General features: G+C 41.0%; 1 protein-coding gene across 1 annotated transcript in view; it reads right to left on the bottom strand.

Annotated features, from left to right (window-relative positions):
• FANCG (FA complementation group G) overlaps window positions 1-21,776 on the bottom strand; it is a 1,917,581-nt gene that overhangs the window by 523,429 nt on the left and 1,372,376 nt on the right. Inside the window, exon 11 of the mRNA XM_044077386.1 lies at window positions 8,510-8,550. Coding sequence (XP_043933321.1) covers window positions 8,510-8,550 — 41 coding nt within the window. The remainder of the gene's footprint in view (window positions 1-8,509; window positions 8,551-21,776) is intronic.

Here is a 21,776-nt window from a genome sequence, read left to right as displayed (position 1 = left end):
AGACCTCCTAGAAGGGCTAGCCTCCTCCTCGGGTCCAGGAGAGAACCGAGGGAGTGGAGCCGAGGAGGAGGAAAGCTAGAAGGCACAGGGGAGGCCCGCTTAGATGGAGGAGCCGAACTGGAAGTTTCGGCTCTCCGCTTGTGGTGCCTCTCCCTGTGCCTCTCCTTCATCTCTCTCTCCCTAGAGGATTCCCTCCCCTCCGGCAACTTAGAGGGAGGTTGAGTCCCAGCCGGAGGGGGAGAACCCACAGCAACAGGTTGCTGAGTGGAAGGGGCAGAGGCCGAAGTGGTATCTGGAGGTAAAAGACCAGCCAGCACCAGCTTCGACCTTTGCTCCCTCAAAGCCCGGGGGTTGAACCCTGCACAAATGGTACAACCAGATGACAGGTGTTCAACCCCCAAGATGACCCTTGAGTGTGGCCATCCGCTGGGGACAGCTTATGGCCACACTCGGTACATTTCGAGAAAACAGCCTTATGGGCTTCAGACATCACAACCCTAAGGCCTAACACAACACACACACAAACAAACTACGCAAAACCCGAGAATAATTAAATAAAAGAGAGAGGAAAGCCTAAACACACTCAACACTAACTATATCAACAACAAAAATAGAGATTTTTAAAACTTTTTCTGTCAAAAATTCTTATCTTATCTTCAACAAACGCCAGGGCTCTGGAATCCGTAGCTACTTAAAAAGCGGCAAACGAAATCTGAGGTCAGTCAGGGCTTGGCAAGGGGTTATGGGTAAGAGGGAGGAGCTAGGAGCTCGGAGCCTAAGCTTTTGAATTGCCGGCTCGGATCCGAGGTCGGATCCGATACCCACAGGTTGCAGACGAATGAAGTCTGCCTACTTCAGATTCATTGTTTCCAGACTGTGTGAATGATGACTCCATAAACATTTTAGGTATCACTGAAGTTTCCTCATATGCAGTCTTGCATATGGAATTAGTAGAATGCAGGATGCCATGAAGCTGAGAGCCTGCAGAATTTGTCTTGCAGAAGACTGTGCTTTCGTTGCCATCAGATTGAAGTAAGTAGTCAGTTGCCTTTGTTTGTCTGGCATGAGGTAAGCCATCTGGGCAGTTGTATTCAAGCTTGCACCCAGGAATGTTATCTTTTGAGAGTGTACCAGTTGTGATTTCTTTTCATTTACTGTGTACCCTAGGCATGTTAGAAGCCTTTTCACAAATGCCAGGTGTCAAAGAAGAGTGTCCTTGTTCTCAGCTTGAATGAGACAGTCGTCCAAGTAAGGATATATTTGCATGCTTCGTTGTCTGCAAAATGCAATTACTGGTGCCAGGCACTTTGTAAAGACCCTGGATGCAGTAGATAAGCCAAAGGGCAGTGCAGAGAATTGGTAATGCATTAAGCCAGCCTTGAATCTGAGGTATCTTCTGCACGATTGTCTTATTGGGACATGCAGGTATGCCTCTTTTAGGTCTAATGTCACCAGCCAAGCATTCTTGCCCAGCATGGGCAGAAGCTGCTGCAAAGTCAGCATTTTGAGTTTTGGAATGTCCAGGTATGTGTTCAAAATCGGTAAGTCCAGTATTGGCCGCCAGGCCTTGTCTTTTCTGCGTACCAAGAACAGTCTTGAGTAAAAACCTTGTCCTTTTTCCTGTTCTGGAACTGTCTGAATAGCCCTCATATCCATGAGTGACGTAACCTGTTTCTGTGCCTCTGCCTGTTGAATTTTGGCAGATCTGGCCAACCATTTGCCATTGGCAGAGTGTGGAAATGGAATCTGTATTCCTGTGATACGATGTTTAGTACCAACTTGTCCTGGGTTAGTAACTGCCAATTTTGAGCAAAAACTGCTAATTTTCCCCCTATGGTTGCTGCCAAAAGATAAGTGCTTGGTGTAGGCAGAGGGAAGTCATTGGGATTGCTTAGTGTAGGTTTGTGCTTTATCTCCTCCAGATTTGGAGGTGGATGCGCCCCACTGCTTTGACCTGAGTCTTGCGCCTGGTATCTGGAACCCTTAGGGTGTCTGGATTTGCCCCTTTGAGCTCTGACACAGGAAAGGACCAATTTTTTTGTAGGCCAGTGTCTACTGAATCTTGGTGGCTGCACTTGTAAGAAGTCTTTAACAGTTTGCATAGACTTAGCTTTGTCTTCCATTTTCTTTAAAACCGCTTCTGCCTTAATACCAAATAGAGAATCATGCTGTAAAGGTGCATCTAACAATTTAGCTTCAACATGGTCAGGCAAATTTTGTTCCTTTAACCAGGCATGCCTCTTAATCACAGATCCAGTAACTGCGGCCCTGCAGGTGGCCTCTAAAGAATCAAAACCACATTGCCAAGTATGCCTTCCAACTTGTTCAGCTGCATGCAATAATTCCTGCAATTCTTTATTTTCTGCACATTCTGAAATCAACATCACTTTCTGTTTCAGCAATCCCATAACATGTTGTTGGTACTTAAGCATATGAAATTGACAGTTTAAGGCCCTGATTGCCAAGGTTGCAGATGTATAAACTTTTTTCCCCATCTGTCCAGTGCCCTTGAATCTCTGTCAGAGGGGGTAGGATTTTTTGCCGTTGAGGTCTTAACTCCCTTTGAGCCCTGTGAAATAGTTTCAGGATCAGCAGCAGGGTTTCTAAATAAAAATTTATGTGAGTCAGGGACCCTGTAATATCTAAGCCGGAGGTAAGGAATCAGGGGTCAAACTTGACTCCGAAAACACATCATCCACAATGTCTAAAACAGGGGGAATGGCTAAAGGCTTATGCTGAGGGAGAAGAAGGAAATCCCTGAGCCTCTTTTTTGATTCTGAGAAGTCTTGACTCTCCCAGTGAAAATGCTCCCTCAAAGTATGCAAGGTTTCTCCAAATGAATAGTCCTCAGGAGGAGATGCAGATGGAATAGACTCCTCAGCATCAGAATCCTCACAGGGAGGTATAGATAATTCCTGATCAGAAGAGGAATCAGAAGAAATAGAAACCTGATCTGAAGATTCATAATCAGTGTCTTGCCTAGGCCTCTTATCTGGAGGGGGATGGGTACCCCTGATCAAGGTAATAAGGTCTTCAGCCATTTTCATCATCTGTTTTTTAGGCATAAAGGCCTGTGCATGTGGCTCATGCGTCAGTTTTTAAGTTTTAGAAGTTGCTTTTGTCTTTGGTTTTGCAGCTGTCGTCGGTTTGATATACAAATGTTGAGGTCTGAATACACCCTCAGAAGCCGGTGCTTGCTCAGCGGCTCCAGATCCATCCAAGGGCGATACATCCGTCGGTCCAATACCTTGAGTATCTTGCGGTAGAGGCCTGCGACTCAAAGGTAACGGGCATCAGGGGCTGTGAAAGCGCCTCACTGAGTACCGGCGAACAGATGACTGGCTTAGGAGAAGCTTCATCTGTTTTGGATTTCGACTGCCTTTCTCTGTCCTTTTCTTTGCGTTTTTATGTACTCCGGTTGTCGGATTGCTATCAAACGACATTTCTGGGTAGTTCAATCTGTTTCCAAAATACTTTAATGCAAAAATTCTGATGAGATCCCTGCTTGAGAGGGAAGAAAGCGCTCAATCACCTGTTTTTAAGGATTTTACAATAAAGGAAATACTTTGAATCCAGTTTGCAGTAACAGTGCTTTGTTTCGAGTGTTTTATTAACTTTTTCTGACATTGGTAAAAAGCAAGAAACAAGTTTCCCCGACGGGATACTTAGCTTTAGTGAAGACTTCGGTTCTGAAACTCAAACACGAATATTTCAGTAATTGGCCGACCGGCACTTGCGAAATGCTTCTGCTTCGGGCACCGTGCGGCAAGAAAGACTTTAGAAAATGGCGTCAGCTGCATGTTTTATAACCCTGACGTCATGGAAGAAAAGACAGCAACCGACCCAGGACCCAAGACTTTGGAATTCAGGCCGACTGAGGGCAACCTGCCAGATTACCCAAATGTAATGACTGCAACAGTGAAACATGAACATCTGAATTCACTAATTGATAGCCATTTAGGTTTCAGTCTCCCTATCTTTCAGGAAACTGCTGATTTGGCATAGCGGTATGTTGCTCTGACTGTAGTGCATGTCGTACTGGGTTCAAGACTTGGCAGTGAAACGCATGGTGGCAACACATTTTATTCTAGCAACTTTCCAAAATTATACAAGCAATGTTTAAAATGTGTCCCTGGATTTTGGGCTTTTGTCTCCCCCTCTCAATACATTTTGGCTTTTTCCTGATTTCTTGTGCTGCTAAGTTGAGATATACAGTTGACTGTCAAGTGGATTTTACAACGAGCTGAGAGCTTCAGGTAAAGAGAAGTTTAGTGTTGCTTATGCTGAGTCTGCTTGCACTGTTAATAGCATAACGGGTTAAATACTTGCTTTTGATGCAGAAGGCTGTGGCATCTACTCCCAAAGTATGTAGCTGCATTGCTCATACTGTACTATGTTGTACTTTTAAAAGAGATGGGTGTAACAGGTCAAGGCTGTAGCTGCAGATAAAACAGAAGTGAGAAAATGTCATGAACAAAAGCATTTATGCCTCAGTGGAAAGTGCAAAAAATATCATTAACCCAAATTCGGGAACAGAAAATCATAATTATGTTCTGTGCTGCATTATAAGAAAAATATTTTTAAACAAGTACAGTACATTTTCCAGCATTCAAGATAAAACACATTTTTCCACTACAGAGAGTGGAGAAGCAAGAGTGGCCAGTTAACAGCACCTGGATTACTATGATAGTTTTGATGCTTCAGGATGAATGTAGGAGAGGGTCTGTCTGTACTCAGTACTTGGTCTTGGACTAAAAACTGGAAGTCTTAAAACATGCAGTTCGCCTAGTTTATTTTGTTGTGCATTTACAGTTACTGATATGGTCTGAAAACACAAATCAGAGGAAGTCAAGCAAAAAAACTGAAACTGAAAATAAGTTTGAGAAGCTGTGCAAGATGCCCATGGCTTACAGTACTGTCATTCTATTTTTATGTAAATATACATATATATATATATATATATATATATATATATATATATATATGTATATAGATAGACAGATATATATTGTTTGTGTGTAAGCAGACTTTCATGATGAAAATGTTCTGAATTGGGCAGTTTTGTTATTATTGGTTCATGCATTCTGTTTCATTGCCTACTGGAAAAATGTGCAAACAATAAATTTAAAATGCACTCTAAGTCTAACAAGTGTGCTGTACTGTACAAGAAATATAATTTAATAAAGTTAGGAAGGTGTATCAAAGAGGGTGGCCACAGTGGTGCAGCGGTTAGCGTTGCTGCCTCACAGCAAGTGGTTTCTCCAGTTCGATTCTCGGCTGGGGTGCCTTCTGTGCGGAGTCTGCATGTCCTCCCTGTGGTCGCGTGGGTTTTCTCTGGGTGCTCCGGTTTCCTCCCACATCCCAAAGACATGCTGTTGGTGGATTGGACACTCTAAATTGGCCCTAGGCATGAGTGTATGCGTGTGTGTGCCTTCTGTGGAAGGTTGGGTGCTGGGCTGGCAACTCGACACTGTAAAACTCCACTGCCAATCATGAGCAGACAGGTGACCCGCCGTGGCGACCCCTAACCAGGAAAATCCGGAAGAAGAAGAAGAAGGAAGGTGTATCAAAGAACACATGCATGTTTCTTGTTTTGTGTGCAAGGGGCCTATGATTTGAAAACAGCCCAAAGGTAATCTTTATCCACCACTGGCCAGATGCATTTTCTTTGGATGTGGTGTGGGTTTCAATGCTGTTTCAAGGGCAGATAATTTTTTAATGCTAAGTTTATTTTCATTGTGAGACAGTATTGCTTTGTTTAGCAGATGTCTACTAGTATTTGTGCATTGTGCTATAAAATGCAAATATAAAATCCAAATAATCATTGTAGAAGTAAAGCAGTATGCACATTAGTGTTATGGTAAATGGGGTGAAATAGCCTGGTAATGGGACATTGGAATGGCTGCTGGGGGACTCTGGTGCCACAGTTTGTCTGTCTGTTCTTCAGTTGGCGTTTGAAAGCTGGTACCTCACAATTCCATCTAAGTGGGTGGGGTTACATAATTATGTATGCAAATTTTATGTTAATCAGCATACAGATTTGTACCTATTTTTCATGGGCCTTGTCCAGATTTTTGATATTTCCAGGTTGAGAGGTATGCTGCTCTAAGAGACCTGAAGCTGGAAAGCTTTTGCCAAAAGGTGAAAAAAATGGAATGACTAGACAATGCAGGTAGGAATATATGGGTTGTAGGACACTTACGTTGTCCAGAGATGCCAGGCTCTCAATCCCAATATAATGCATGATCCAAATGGTTGAAGGTAAAGGAACCATTAGGTAGGTCCTGTACATGTATAGGATTTAAGTGGGAATGGAGACATGGCCTTTGAACTCTACTTGAACTTTCCCTTTTGACTTACAAAAGGAAAAGAAAAACAACAAGCACCCCCCCCCCCGTGTGACTGGCAACCATTTGACTGGTTTCTAACTCATGTAGTCATAGTTGCATTTGATCATAGTTTGTAAAACAGACTGGTAGGAAATGCAGGGGTACTGCTTTGCAAAACTTATATGGGCTGTTTCTGTGAAATTTTACCCGTTCCCACTGCTGTGCAACAGCAGAGTTATCATATGCAAGTCTCGGGTTGTGAATGGCTTGCCTTCTTCAGGAAATGTGCAGGAGGGGAGGCTTCTCCCACTACAAAAATGATTATTACAGTCTGTCCAGGTAGATTTTACATATACAATGCTCTCAAACAGCTGGGAGCTATAAGACTGAGTTTTTTTTTAATGAGTGACTGTGTTGAACATTCCTAGGATAACCAAAGCACTAGAACAAATAAAAGCTGAATTGTGCAGAAAATGTAGTGAACTAACTTAACCATTCAAATTAATCAGTTAGAGCCTGACCAGATAGAATAGTACTTAGGCCTTCCTTTACTAAAAACAATAAAAGGAATGAGCGCTTAGAAAAATTATTTAACCCTAGGTTGCCAAAATGTATTTATTTATGTTTGTTTACCAGGGTAGTGCACTGATCATGACTGACCATTTCAGATACAGCCAGGGTGAAGTAATCATGGTTTAATATGTAGATTATAAAGAGAAAGAAAAAACTAGAAATATTATTCCAGGTTACACACAGCATAATGAGGAGCTAATACACAGCAATGGCAATGATGTAATAATAATAATAATAATAATAATAATAATAATATTCCTCTATATATCACATAGCATTTTGAGCAGTATTTACATAAAAGTCTAACACTTTTAAGATATGAAGTACATAAAAAAATACATTATGACCATAGTCATGAAGTAAAGATGGCAAGACAAAGAAGACAGTGGAAGAACGGGAAGAAAAGGGGTTTGATGACAAGACACCTGTGTAGGCAGGAGGGGACATGGCTTCTTGAAGAAGTATTTTTTAAATTGTAGTCTAAAGCCTGAGTATGAGAAGATTTATTTTAGGTGGCTGCGGAAGTACAGGAGTGTCTGGTATGATATAGTTTAGTTTTGGGGGATAACAATGTGGGTCTCTCAGAGTCTTCTCATTATAGAAGGAAATTACATTTTTAACCCCTTAGCATTAAGAACCTTAGCCACTCACTAAGTTACAGTAAGACCCCAAAGAAAACAGAAATGTGCTGTTAAATTTTACATAATAATGGATCTTTAAATGCTACACTTTTTTCTAATGACAAGCATTTGCTGTAAAGACTTAGTTCAATAAGTCTATCGTGAATGTACAAAAGCAGGGTTCTAAATTTATCAATCCAACAAGTCTATGTGAAGAATAACGTACCATGCCATCAATACTGTGTATGAAAATTATGACAAAAAAAGGTGAAAGCATTTATTTTCTAGACAGATACTTCAAGCTACTTTAAAACTTTCATACCCGAGTACAAACAGTTCAAAATGTTTAATAAATTTAAGAAATCTCTGCTAAACTGTGTACACAAAAGGATACTGTTTGGTTTGATTGTTAACCATTAGTATTTGCATATGACTGCAGAAAAGAAGTGTGTGTGTGTGTGTGTGTGTGTGTGTGTGTGTGTGTGTGTGTGTGTGTGTGTGTGTGTATGAAATGTCAGGGCTACCACACAAAGAAACACATGAGTAAGCGTGAGAGGTGCTTAAGCAAGACATTTGTAACTATTGAGGGTGCTTCAATGTTTTTACCTGCTATTCCATCTTAATATTTATTTGAGCAATACAGCAGTTCAACAAATCAAACATTCCAAACTTTCAACTTAAAGTGACCGTTTAGCAATAAAAAGTTTCCCAAACTTTAGCTTCACTGACAGCAACAAAATAAAATGGATACATTTCAAGCAAAGAGAAAGAAAATGTGCATAAGTGAATGATCCACAGTCAAATTTGTCAAATTAAACAGGATGCACTGCCAAAGATTAATCATACAGTTCATACAACTTAATGTGCAAAAGTACTGCCACAATTATGGACAACTTTTCTTGCACTTTTATAAATACTGTACGTAACTGAGTATTTCTACTAAAGAAAAGCAAATCACACAAAAATAGTTCAAGTGAATTAACTTACCCACATATACAATTTGGATTTTAAAAAGTACATGAAGGCACCTGGGGAAAAAACATAAGTAAGGTATGCACATTAATTTATTTGGATATGTGCATAAAGTGAAATGCATGTGATACTGTTTTAACTGTAAATGAACTTTTGTTATACTATGAATACAAAAAAATTTGACTGCAATATGAAATGACAAACACGTGCTTTAAATTCCATAACATTTTCTGTTTATTCTTGGCAAGATTTTACTCCATGCAACCTTCACCTTGCTTTTAAATAGTACTTTATCTTGCTTTCCAAGGCAACACACCTCTAGGTTTACAGTATGACCTCTATCTTTAAATATCAATTGGGAGAAAACTGCAGTTTGTGAGACACAAAAGATTAACACTTCTTCTTCTTTTGTCTTTTTCCCAGTTAGGGGTCGCCACAGAGGATCACTTGTCCGCTCATGATTGGCAGTGGAGTTGGTGAAGCCTGAGTGATCAAAGCCAACCGTGAGTAAATCATGATATACCCATTAACAGGAGTGGATAATTGCTAATATACAATTACTTTTAAGAAAGAAACTTCAGTCTTCTTCCATGTTGTCTTCCCTATACTGATGTAGTGTGCATGCGTATGAGACTCATGTTCCCAAGCCTGCACAGTACCATCAGTGCAGAAGCAACAGACAACAGAATAAACAGATTTACGAGGGGAAGAGCAAATATAGAAGGAAAATAAGTTACGTTTCTGTTTGTTTAGTTTTGCAGAACATACCTGATTTTTCTTATGTTCTGTCCCACAGCATATGCCAATAGAAAGTCCAGTCACTCAATGGTACTTCAGTAGCCGGACTTTTTCTATTGGTATATGTTCGATTTACAGCAGGCTCCAGATTGAGCTGTTCAATCAGTATGCTTGTTTTGGTATAGTAATGAGCATTTATTGTATAATTTTCCTTATATGAAGAAAAAACTGGTTTGGGAACATGCTGTTATGCATAGAGAAACTTCACCGTAATGGAGGGATCTTTAAACAAAAAGAGCCCCCTAAGGGGCAGGTTGATGATGCTGGCTCTAAGTAGCAGAGAATAAATGTACACTGCTATATGCCATGCCCATCGGATTACATTTTTTGACAATGAAAAGCTGGGGAAGGAAAACACTTGGCAGGAGTTTGAAGCAATACAAGTAATGTAGCATTTTAGTGAGCTCTTATAATGGACAGATTTTACAAACTCCATGGCCTTTCCATTTAAATGAAAAGAATTGGTAGGAGGTGACTGCAGAACTCTGTAAAGATGGGTAATACATAAATCACAAAGCTTCAGGAAAAAGGTGCAATAAAGATGTAAAAGCCCCCTCTATGCACATGTTTGAATAAGGGACATGACAGAATAACATAACTACATTTTCCTCCGATACCTCCATATTAGTCAGTAACTCTAATTGTTTATCAGTGCTACTGAAAGTGTGTGTGTGTGTGTGTGTGTGTGTGTGTGTGTGTGTGTGTGTGTGTGTGTGTGTGTGTGGGGGATCAGACCTCATCTTAGATTACTATGTCCAAGGATTTATATTAACTCATCAAAATGGCTATTACTGTACAAGGAAAGCTAAAACTAATTTAATTAATTTAATTTACATGTGTTTACTGGGAAAGTCCGACTGTGACAGAAGCCCATTTTCAGCGGCGGTCCGGGGAGAAAATTTCAACAGAAATACAAGCAAAATACAATAATTAGATAGTACAATAGTATACATACAGTAAGATTGGGAATACACATCATCTAGTCTGTACAAACCAGTATTCACTACAGTTTTCAAGTAGATAAAGGTTCAAAAAGAAAAACACACAAGCATTTCAGTGATCACTGTGAGAAAAATAAAATTAGTACGGTGTACATATTAAATAATAGTTATGAACAAATGAGATTTCCTTTATATATATATATATATATATATATATATATATATATATATATATATATATATGTATATATATATGTTTAAATATTTAAATATATATATATATATATATATATATATATATATATATATATATATATATATATATAAAAACACTGAGGAGAGGGAGAAAATGAGGTAAAGAGTGGACAGTGTGTTGCGAGAGTTAGAGATATCTTGTCAGTCAGGTGTAGCACAGGAGCAATGCCAGTTCTTGGATAGATGTTAAAATAGTAGCAGTTTGAAATTGGTAGATTCAGGTGTGTTTTGGAGGTTGTGGGGTAGAGAGTTCCATAAATTGGCTATTTGTTTTGAGAATAGGGCTTTACTGTGAGTGTTGTTAGCTTTGTTTACTGTGAGAACGTTTCTGTCTGCAGATCTTAGACTTCATGGGCATGAGTAGGGAACAGCAAGTTCCTTGATGAATGGGCAACTGTCAGGATGTGATATTGTGTGTGAATTTAAGTTGGTAGAGATGGAGAAGGTTAGGGTAGCTCAATCCAATTTAATTTATTTAGAGCAATGTAATGGTGGGTTTGGTGGGGAAGGTTGGCTGTAAAGTGGGCTATTTTGTTGTAGCAAGTTTCCAATTTGGTTAAGTCTGATTTTTTTAAGATGGCAAAGAGGGGGAAAGCATATAGAAGCGTAGAGAGGAGGAAGGTTCTGGATACGGCTAGACTGGTACTGTCAATGTGGAATGGCTTGCTTCTGTACAGTGAGCCAAGTTTGATGTTAACTTTCTTAATTGTGATGACTATTATGTTGGTCAAATCGGAGTTTGTCGTCAATTGTCATGACAAGGAGTTTGCTACGCTCAAATGGTTGAACGACGGTGTTGTTCGCTGAGAGAATGGTGAAAAGGGGTGTGGTCGGTGATTGTTTGCTACTGGTAAACAGCATTAACTTTGTCTTTTCAGGGTTGAGGATTAGTTGTGATTTACTTAGATATGTTTCTATATTAAAAGCTTGTTGGGCTACTATTTGGAGGTCTGGTAAGGTATCTACTGAAAAGATTAAAGTTGAATTGTGCACATAATGAACTACTTTAACATGTGTTGTAGATGAGGTTAGATCACTGGAGAAGATGGTTTAAAGAAGGGGTCCTAGTATTGGACCCTTGTGGGACTCTGACCAAGACAGGCAGAAGTGGCGAGGGTTCGAATTTCGCATCTATATCACAAGATTGAGCGTTAAAAATAGCAAATGATCTTTTATCGAACTTAAAAATGCGAAACCTTAAAATGTTGAAGGAACAGATTAGCAATTTTTTCCCCTGGGATCCAAAAAAACAAAAAAACAAAAAACAAAACAAAAAAAATGTACAGTCAAAATAAAGTGGGGGGCTTCACCTCCCAACTTAAATATACCAACTCTGAAATCACACTACAGTGGAGAAAACAGCAAAGTCTGGAGAACGGCCCATCGATTTTTTCCCTGGGAAAAAAAATCGATGTTCTATGCCTTCGACATTTTCAGATTTTGCATTTTAAAGTTCGATATAAGAAAGTTCAACTTATTTAAGCTTTTCCTCTTCTGATAGGAACCCTCGGATTTCCATCGTACTGCTTGTCTGTCAGAAAGATAGCTTGAGAACCAGGAGAGGGAAGTCTCTAATGGGTTTAGTGAGGCAAGACTACTAAGGAGTTTCTGATGGTAGACGGTGTTGAATGCTTTTGGCATGCCTAGGAAGATTAATGTTACTTGTTGGTTTAAATTTCTCAATTGGTTGATGGTGTTAGAGAAATTAATTAGGGCTGTGGTGGTGCTGTATTTTGGTCTGAAACCATGTTGGGAGGGAGCGATAAGGTTATGAAATAACAGGTATTGTAATAATTGAGTGTGGATACATTTTTCCAGAATTTTGACACAGGGGGAAAAGGTGGCTATGGGTCTGTAATTGTTTAATTCTGTTGATGTTCCTCCTTTATGTAGAGGGATGATATAGGAAATTTTCCATAATTTGGGGACAGATTGTTCTCCTATACACCTATTTACCAGAATGGAGATAGGCAGAGCTATGGCATCAGCTGTAAGTTTGAGGTACTCATTGGGGAGTTGGTCAGCTGCTAAGGAAGAAGGTTTCAGTTTTTTCAGCATTGTTCTTACGGTGTTAGTTGGGGCAGGTATATGGTCAAAAGAGTTGTTGTTACTTTCCACATTAGGTGGAAGAGACAAGTGGGGTGGAATTGTTCCCTGTAACTAAAGAGAGGATCCTGTTTATAAAGTAGGTGGTGATTTGTGAGGCAATACTCATGCTTTGGTTATTGGTTGTTGGTTCTGGGGTTGTAGCTTTACCTGGGTAGAGGAACGAATATTGCTGGCCAGAACTTTGTGGGATTGTTTTCATAACACGTTTTTTGTTTAGTTTGAGTTGTTTTTTTAGTTGACTGCAGAGCTGCTGGTATGCTAGCAGAGTTTTATTGTCTTTTATTTTCTGGTACTGAAACCAGGTTTCGTCCCTTAGTTTCGGAGGTCTAATGGTTTCTTTGATATCCAGGGCAATCTCTTATTTTTAAGATGACATGTATGAGTTGGTGCTAAGCTATTTAGAACAGCTAGACATGTGTCATTGAAGTATGCTACAGCCTGGCCAAGTTGGAGATGATGGAGTGGTGTCCAGTTGCATTTACTGAGTATGTTTAAGAATGCTTCGTTGCAGAAGTTTTTGGTATTTTGTATGACTTTGTAAACTGTGGTTCTGGGTGGGCTGAGCTGATGACAGATTAAGTAGGTAGGTCTATGGTCACGTAAATTATTTGGAAGGCATCCGGAGAGATAGTTGTGGGTGGTACTGTTAATAACTGACCAGTTTAAGATAGATTCCCTTTTGCTATGTTTATCTGAGTGGGAAACTGGATTGTTTGAGAGAAACCATGTAGATTTATGAAGTTGGAGGGGTTATCACCAGTGAAAGTGTTTGAGTCTAAGTTGAAGTCACCTGTGATAATGGTTTCATGGGTGTAGGTTGAGGCTGTCTAGGCTATGAGTTCCTCAGTGTCAGTGGGAGTATTGCTGGGAGGTATGTAAGTGGCTATTATGGTAATATTTTTCTTTGGGTTGATTCTGAGCCATTTAACTAGGACTTCATAAGTTATTATAAGGGTATTTGATGGGTAGGTAGTCTAAAAAAATAAAATCTGCAACAAACCAGTTCATCTTTAACCAAAATCATAACAAAGGCATTTTTGAAGATGGCAAGCAAGGAACCCCTCCCCCCAACAATCTTACATAGGAGGATGTGCCCTCCAAACCGCTGCTTCTCTACACATACAAACTGAGCTCAGACAACCTTAAGGAGCTGGGGGGCAAACCTCCTTAACCCCAAAGCTGCACTTTCAACAAATGACTATGCAACAAAACAGGAGGGTGACTAATAATAGTCAACTAATCCAGCTAAGAACAAAGCCAGATTGATGGCATTGATGAGTGGGAGGATGACATAATGGTTAAGGTGTTTACCTTAAAGACACAAGGTGCATGGTTTGATTCTCACATGGGGTAACTGGCTAGGCTTCAAATGGCCCAAAAGGGCAGTTAGCCTAGTACTAATCTATGAACCTACTAATCTATGAACCTATGAAGTATGCCAGTGTCCTGAATGGAGGTTACAAATGCCAAAGACAGTTGTTCATTCTTTAAAGGCACTTAGAATTCTAGCAACATTTTCATCGATGCCAATAAACACTTCATCACTGAAACAGGGTCCTTAGCTACAGAAAGCACTAACACAATCTGATTACTTTTATCTTTGGAGAATATCACTGAAAGTACAGTGATTGATCCAGGCATGGGCAAACTACGGCCCGGGGGCCACATGTGGCCCGTTAAACGTTTTGATTCGGCCCGCCAAACTTGAAAAAATTTAATAAATTAACCTTGTTAATGTTTTATTTCCCCTGCAATTCTGATGTTTCCTCACTAGATGGCGCACTCTAGATATATTGGCTTTGTTGAGGTGAAGCGTAGGCCTATTACTCCACGTTTGCACTTTACCCTTTGACCCACCGCCCCTCTATGAAGATGAGCGGACCCAAGAAAAGGAAAGTGGACAGAGAATGTCGAGTGTTCAATAAGGAGTGGACAACTAAATATTTTTTCACTGAACACCGATCATCTGCTGTTTGCCTGATATGCCAAGAAACTGTGGCGGTTTTTAAAGAGTATAATATTAGCCGTCACTTTGCCACAAAGCACGCTAATTATGCTAGCAAGCTCTCAACAAAAGAACGGGAAGCTGCTGCTGAGAAGGTGGCAGCTAATTTGAAGGCTCAGCAAAGTTTTTTTCACCGTCAAACTGCCATTCAAGAGTCAAGTACCAAGGCCAGTTTTATGCGTTCATTCAAAATAGCAAAGGCCAGCAAACCACTGTCTGAGGGCGAGTTTTTAAGTGCGCGCAGATCAAATATAACGCTTCACAGACTGACTTGCTGCAACTGTTTCGTCCTTGCACTGGTACTTGTTGACTTTTGGCACCGGGAAACAAATTGAATAAAAGGAACAGGACAAGTACATCTGCATCTCCTACCGTTTTTGAAAAAAAAGACAGTCAGGAGGAGAGCGATGGTGATATCCTGAAGGATAACAGAACTTTCAGTGCTTTAAAATAAAATGGTCATTTATTTGATTTTCAGTGTTTAAAGACTCATTTCGAAGTCAGAGATTTTATTGTAATGCTTTTCTTCATTTTCATTGGAAATTAAAGCACATGTTTTCTCCATATCCCAAGATGTGTATTTTTCCCCCAATGAGGTGATGTTTTCAAAGCATGCCATCTATCTGCTCCTGTTATGGCCCCTTTGTCAAATGTTAGAACTCAATGTGGCCCACAAATCAAAAAGTTTGCCCACCCCTGGATCAGACAATGAAGGACATCTGAGAGCCCAGGAACAGAGCCCTAATGTTGGGAAGTCAAATAGAGCCAAATAAATCATATTAGTATGTGAAAAACATCAGAACAACAGATGGATAAACCGAGGACTCTTGACCTGAAAGAAAAGAGCAGACTCTGAATACCTGAATCCTCTCATGGAAACTGATAGAACCTCAAAAAACAGCTTAAGGAAGGAACTCTTCCAGGACTTTGAAGAGCACCTCCTTCAACAGAGTGTTTTTTATCTCATTGTGCTGACATTCATTTTATACAGAATATTCCTGCTAGTATCCAGAGAAGTGGACTAAACGATGGGTTTCTTTTCTTGCTCTTTTTTTTTCTTTTTTTATAGAATGCTGAGTCGGTTTTGTCAATAGAGACATTTCGTTAAAGTACCTACATGTAAACTGCAGGATTTAAGTGATCTGGACCTACAAAACATTCAGAAGATATAATATTATCATTTGATTATGTTCAAACTTCAAAGGTATTTTATAAATTAGGGTTCGAGAGATTTATCTAACATATAATGTCACACTAAACACCTTCAGACTTATAATATATGCTCTTTTTTGAAGACCACTTTATCTATTGTAAATACTATAGCAGTGGGAAGGGGAAGCTAGATTCCAGTTACTTATTCATAGTCATTTCCTTGGGGGTGATTTTGGAAAACAACTAAAGACAGGAAACACAGACAAAGTGAATACATTACTACAAGTTGCTCTTTAATGGCAGGGATGTCATATAAAATAAGAAGTTATGTACCTACCATAATGTTCCATGTTAGTTGTCTTCATCTCGCCTTCTTTCTTGCCGTTTGGGATCGGAGCCGATCCTGGGCTCCGACTCGGCCATCTTCAATAGCTCGAGAGCTGTTTACTGGCTCGAGGCTACCCCTTATCCCATGATGCCTAGAGATAGCTACCCAGATCTCATTTGAAATAGCTAATCCAGACATAATAAGAGAGAAACCAGTTAACAAAAAACTGGTTGTTCCATGCATTCTAATATCTAAATAGGTTAGGAAGACCTGGCCAGGAGAATAACAATAAAAGAATACTCAGCCAGTGAAAAAAGGGACTCCTCTCAATCCACTACGATGGGGGATGGAGGGAGGGACGCAAGAAAGAAAGCGAGATGAAGACAACTAACATGGAATGTTATGGTAGGTACATAACTTCTTCATAGGTTCATAGGTTGATACTAGGATATCTGCCCTAGGGCATTTATAAGCCTAGCCAGAGTGTGTTTGGCTTTCGCCACCCTTTTAGATTAGATGACTGTGCCTCTGTATAGCAGGTCACAGAAGGTAGCCCTTTTAAGGTTAGTTTACTGTACCTCTGTCAAACAGGGACACAGAAGAGATCCCAGGGGTAAACTTTAATGTTAAGTTGTCTATCTCACCTTCATTCTTGCTGTTTGGGACAGCGTCCCTAGCACCTAACACCCTGGGTGGCTCAGTGGAAGAGACTCTTCAGAACAGTGGAACCAAAATCAGCTCTGTTCCGGGAGACCATATCCACCTTGTAATGAGAAATAAAGGTATGAGAGTTTGCACACATGGCAGCTGCACAGATGGAATCCATGGGCAACCTAGACATGGGTAGCTCTTGGAAAGACCACTGTGTGAAAAGAAGCCACTGAAGAATTCTCATGTGGAAGTATGTTAATGGGATTAGAAGAATGGCAGCTGCCATGGAGCCCAGAGTTTGAAGGACATACCTGACTTGGATCCTTTTGCTCTGCATTAGAATTTGCACTTGTTGACGAATTGCGACACTCTTTCTAGTGGTAACCTTGCAAACATATCCCTTGTGTTTAAGTCTGCTCCTACGTAAGTGATAGATTGACAAGGCAACAAGGCAGATTTTTTGAAATTTATTGTAATACCTAGCTGGGTACAGGACGTGATTGTATAATCCCGGGCTTGTAGAAGTTGATGCCTGGTGGTAGCAGTGAGGAGCCAGTCGTCTAGATATGGAAACACCTGGAATCCTTGACGTCTCAGGTGAGCCGTGCCCACTGCCATACATTTGGTGAATACCCTGGGGACTGTGGTGAGACCAAAGGGCATAGCTCTGAACTGGCTCCCACCCGAAAGTGAAGAAATCTCCTGGAGCGTCTGTCCATCTTGATATGGTAGTACGCGTCCTGATGATCTTTCGAGCACATCCAATTGTCCTGACCCAGAAAGGGTAGAATGGACTGTAGCGTGACCATCCGAAACTTTATTCTTTGTACAGACTTCTTTAGTCTGCTGAGATCCAGAATCAGTCTCAAGTCCCCTTTCTTTTTTGGTACCAAAAAGAACCTTGAGTAAGTTCCGGATCCGTGCTGGTCTGCGGGGACTTCATGGATGGCTCTTTTTTCTAGCAGTTTTGAAAAGTACAGTTTTGTACCTACCATAAATGTAGATGTTCGAGTGCTAATACAGCTGCAGTCATAACAGATGGGTTCTCCTGCCGTCAGGCGGGTCCTCGGTCGGCCGAATTCCAAAGTCTAGGCCCGGCGTCGGTTGTCATCGCTTCTTCCCTGACGTCACTGCGACAGGGGTATAAAGGAACCAGCCGACGCCATTTTTTTCAGTTTTTCTTGCCCCAGATGTCAGGGCAACCCAGAAGGAAGGCAATACATAAATTACATCTACATTTATGGTAGGTACAAAACTGTACTATGTTCATCGTGCATACAGCTGCAGTCATAACAGATGGGTAGAATCCCAAAGCTAAGAAAGGGGTGGTAGGCACTAGGTGTAACTAGGAGGAGCCAAAATGCCCTGCAAGACTGCAGTGGCAAAGCCTGCTCTAGATTTGGAGTATAATGGCAGGTTGTAGTGCTTGGAGAAGGTATGCACAGAACTCCAAGTGGCTGCTTCCAAAATATCCTTGGTAGGAACTCCTCTGAGGAAAGCTGCAGAGGTGGCTGTGGCCCTGGTGGAATGAGTTCTAATGCCTATAGGTACAGTTTTGCCATGAAAGGAATAGCAAAAGCGTATGCAGTGGGCTATCCATTTTGAGATTGTCTGTTTGGAAATTGGCTTTCCTTGAGCTCCTACAGCACAGGACACAAAGAGCTGTTCTGATTTTCTGAAAGGCTTTGTTCTGTCCAAATAATAACGCAGTTGTCTGTGGATGTCCAAGGAATGTAGTAATCTCTCCCCTTTGTTTTGAGGATTAGGATAAAAAGTAAGTAAATGTATGGCCTGATTTAAAGCTACCCTGGATACCACTTTAGGCATAAAGGACGGGTTGGTTCGTAAGGAAACTCTGTCCTGATGGAAGATGATAAAAGGCTGGACAGCCATGAGAGCCTGTTTTGTGAATCTGTATGGTTTTAACAGTTTTCATTAAAGAAGAAATTCTACGTTCAACGTTTTTGTGTGCCAATGCGTGATTATCTCAATTGGGACTCTTTTCAGCTTTTTCGGGGCTGTATTTGTTTTATTTTGTTGGACTGACCAGTTAATCCAGTTTAGCCATGAGAGCTTGTAGTTCTGAAACTCTACGAGCTGAGGTGATAGCCAGAAGGAAAGCTGTTTTCCAGGACAAATATTGCAAATCTGATGAGGCAGCTGGCTCAAAGGGAGGCAAGGTCAGTTTTTCCAGAATTAAATTAAGATCCCAAGCAGGTATTGGTTGTTTGCTTGGAGGTCTTAGATTCTTAGCCCCTCTGAGGAACTGCCTTAAGAGAGGGTGAGAGAATAAAGGTGGATCAGTGTTGTATTCTGCAGAAATGGCTGAGGCATGGATTTTGATGGAGGAGAATGAAAGTCCACTGCTTAGCAGCTCAACCAAATATTGTAGTATTTGAGGTAAATTCAGTTCTCCAGGATCCTGGCCCTTTTTCTCATTCCAGACACAAAACCGTTTCCATTTTGCGGAGTAAGCTTTTCTAGTTGATGGCCTTCTGGCCTCCAAAATGACATCCTGCACCTCCTTGGAGAGTAGGGCCTGCTGTGATGCTAAGGAATCTTCCATGCGGCTAGATTGAGTGTTTTTAGCTGGCTGTGAAGAGTTTTGAAGCTGTGCTGAGTCAGAAGAAGAGGCATTAGAGGCAGGGTCCATGGTGGGGAATGCGTCAGGCTCCTCAGGAGTGGGTACCAGTGTTGCCTTGGTCAGTCCGGAGCAATGAGAATCATCTTTGGTCTGTCTGCTTTGGTTTTCAATAGAACTTTGGGCAGCAGAGGAAGAGGTGGGAAGGCATAAACTGTCATTGATGTCCAAGTGAAAGAGAGAGCGTCCACTCTCCAGGCCTTTGGATGGAAAATCCTTGAGCAGAATTTTGTCAATTGGTGATTTTTGTGGGAGGCAAAGAGATCTATATCTAGCCTTCCCCATTCTTGGATTATTTCTGTAAAAACTTTTGGATGCAATTTCCATTAGTGTGGATCTGTCATATTCCTGCTTAGGTTGTCTGCCAGCGTGTTTTCCTTGCCTGGCAAGTACTGTGCTTGTAGTTCCATTTGTAAGTCCATGGCCATGTCCCAAAATGACATGGCCAGTCTGCATAGGGGGTAAGAATGTGTTCCTCCCTGTTTGTTTATGTACCACATAACTGTGGTGTTGTCCGTTCTTATCAATAGTTGACCTGGTTGTAGAAGGTCCTTGAAAGCTATAACAGCATTTATTACTGCTAGCATTTCCTTTTGATTGATGTGAAGGTGCTTTTCTTTTTGGGACCATTTGCCCTGAATGCACCGATCTGTCATGTGCGCCCCTCAGGCGTAGTCCGAGGTGTCTGTTGTGATTACTTGATTTGCTTGAGGCTTGCTGAATGGAAGACCTGTGTTTGTTTGACATGCTTGAGCCCACCACAGAAATTCCTTTTGCAGACATGGAATTAGTGGTATTATTGTTTCCAAACTGTGGCTGTGTTGAGACCATATATTTTTCAGGTACCATTGAAGTTTCCTCATATGCAGCTTTGCACATGGGATTAGTAAGATGCAAGATGCCATGAATCCCAGAGCCTGCAGGATTTTCCTTGCAGTCAGCCTTGTGCAATTTGCTAGTGCTCTGAAGTATTGAATTAGTTGCCCCTGCTTCTCTGGCGTGAGGTAGGCCATCTGGGTGTTTGTGTCCAAATTGGCACCCAGGAAAATTATCTTCCGAGAGGGTATTAGCCTTGATTTCTTTTTGTTGACTGTGTATCCCAGAGAGTTCAACAACATTATTACATAAGCCAGATGTTTCAGAAGAATGTGCTTGCTGTCTGCTTGGATCAGGCAGTCGTCCAAATAGGGGTATATTTGTATCCCTTGAAGTCTGCAGTAGGCAATTACTGATGCCAGGCATTTCGTGAATACTCTAGGCGCAGCAGATAAGCCAAAGGGCAATGCAGAGAATTGATAATGGGTTGAACCTGCAAGAAATCTGAGGTACCTTCTGCAATTTTGTCTGATTGGGACATGCAGGTATGCCTCCTTGAGGTCCAATGTTACCAGCCAAGACTCCTTGCCCAGCATGGGAAGAAGTTGCTGTAGAGTGAGCATCTTGAATTTTGTGCAGTAGAAATGTGTTTAGGATGGATAGGTCCAAAATAGGTCTCCAATCTTTTCCCTTCCTTGGTACCAGAAATAGCCTGGAATAAAAACCTTGACCTTGTTCGTGCGTAGGTACCTCTTGAATAGCTTTCATGTTTATGAGATCTGTAATTTGCCTTTGTGCCTCTGCTCTTTGATTGTGTGGCAGGTTTGGCATGCCTCTCATTTTTGGAAGGGTGTGAAAATGGAATTTGTAGCCTCTGTTTATAATGTCCAGGATCCATTTGTCCTTTGTGACAATATGCCAATTTTTTGAAAATAATGCCAGCTTTCCTCCTAAGGGGGCTGCCATTTGAGACTTGCTTGGCATGCAAAGGGAAAGTCATTGGGTTTGCTTTCTGAAAGATTGAGTTATCCTCACCACCTCTTTGTGTAGGAGCTTGACATTGTCTGCCTCTAAACGATCCTTGGGATTGTCCTCTGCCCCTCGGGTGCCTGTATCTGCCTCTTTGGGGTCTGTCCGTGGCAGGAAAGGACCAGTTTTTGGAAGGCCAATTTCTACTAAAACGTGGGGTTGTACCTGTAGAAAATCTTTCACAGTTTGCATTGATTTAGCCTTTTCCTCCATTTTCCTTAATACCTCCTCAGCATTAGCACCAAATAGTACATCCTTTTGAAGAGGGGCGTCTAGTAATTTAGCTTTGACATGATCAGGCAAGGCTTGTTCCTTGAGCCAGGCATGCCTACGTATGACTGATCCTGTAACAGCAGCTCTACATGAGGCCTCTAGAGCATCAAAACCACATTGTAAGGTATGCTTACCTACTTGTTCTGCACTATGCATCAAATCCTGCAACTCCTTCAAGTCTGGTTGTTCAGGTTGTGACATTTTACTTTTCAATTGTGATAACAAAAACTGTTGGTATTTTAGCATATGGAACTGACAGTTTAAGGTCCTCATGGTTAAGGTAG

Source organism: Protopterus annectens, chromosome 1.part1 (assembly GCF_019279795.1).
Source record: "Protopterus annectens isolate FY-2018-M chromosome 1.part1, PAN1.0, whole genome shotgun sequence".
NCBI classification, from domain to species: domain Eukaryota; kingdom Metazoa; phylum Chordata; order Ceratodontiformes; family Protopteridae; genus Protopterus; species Protopterus annectens.
This window is presented reverse-complemented; position numbering and strand designations above follow the sequence as displayed.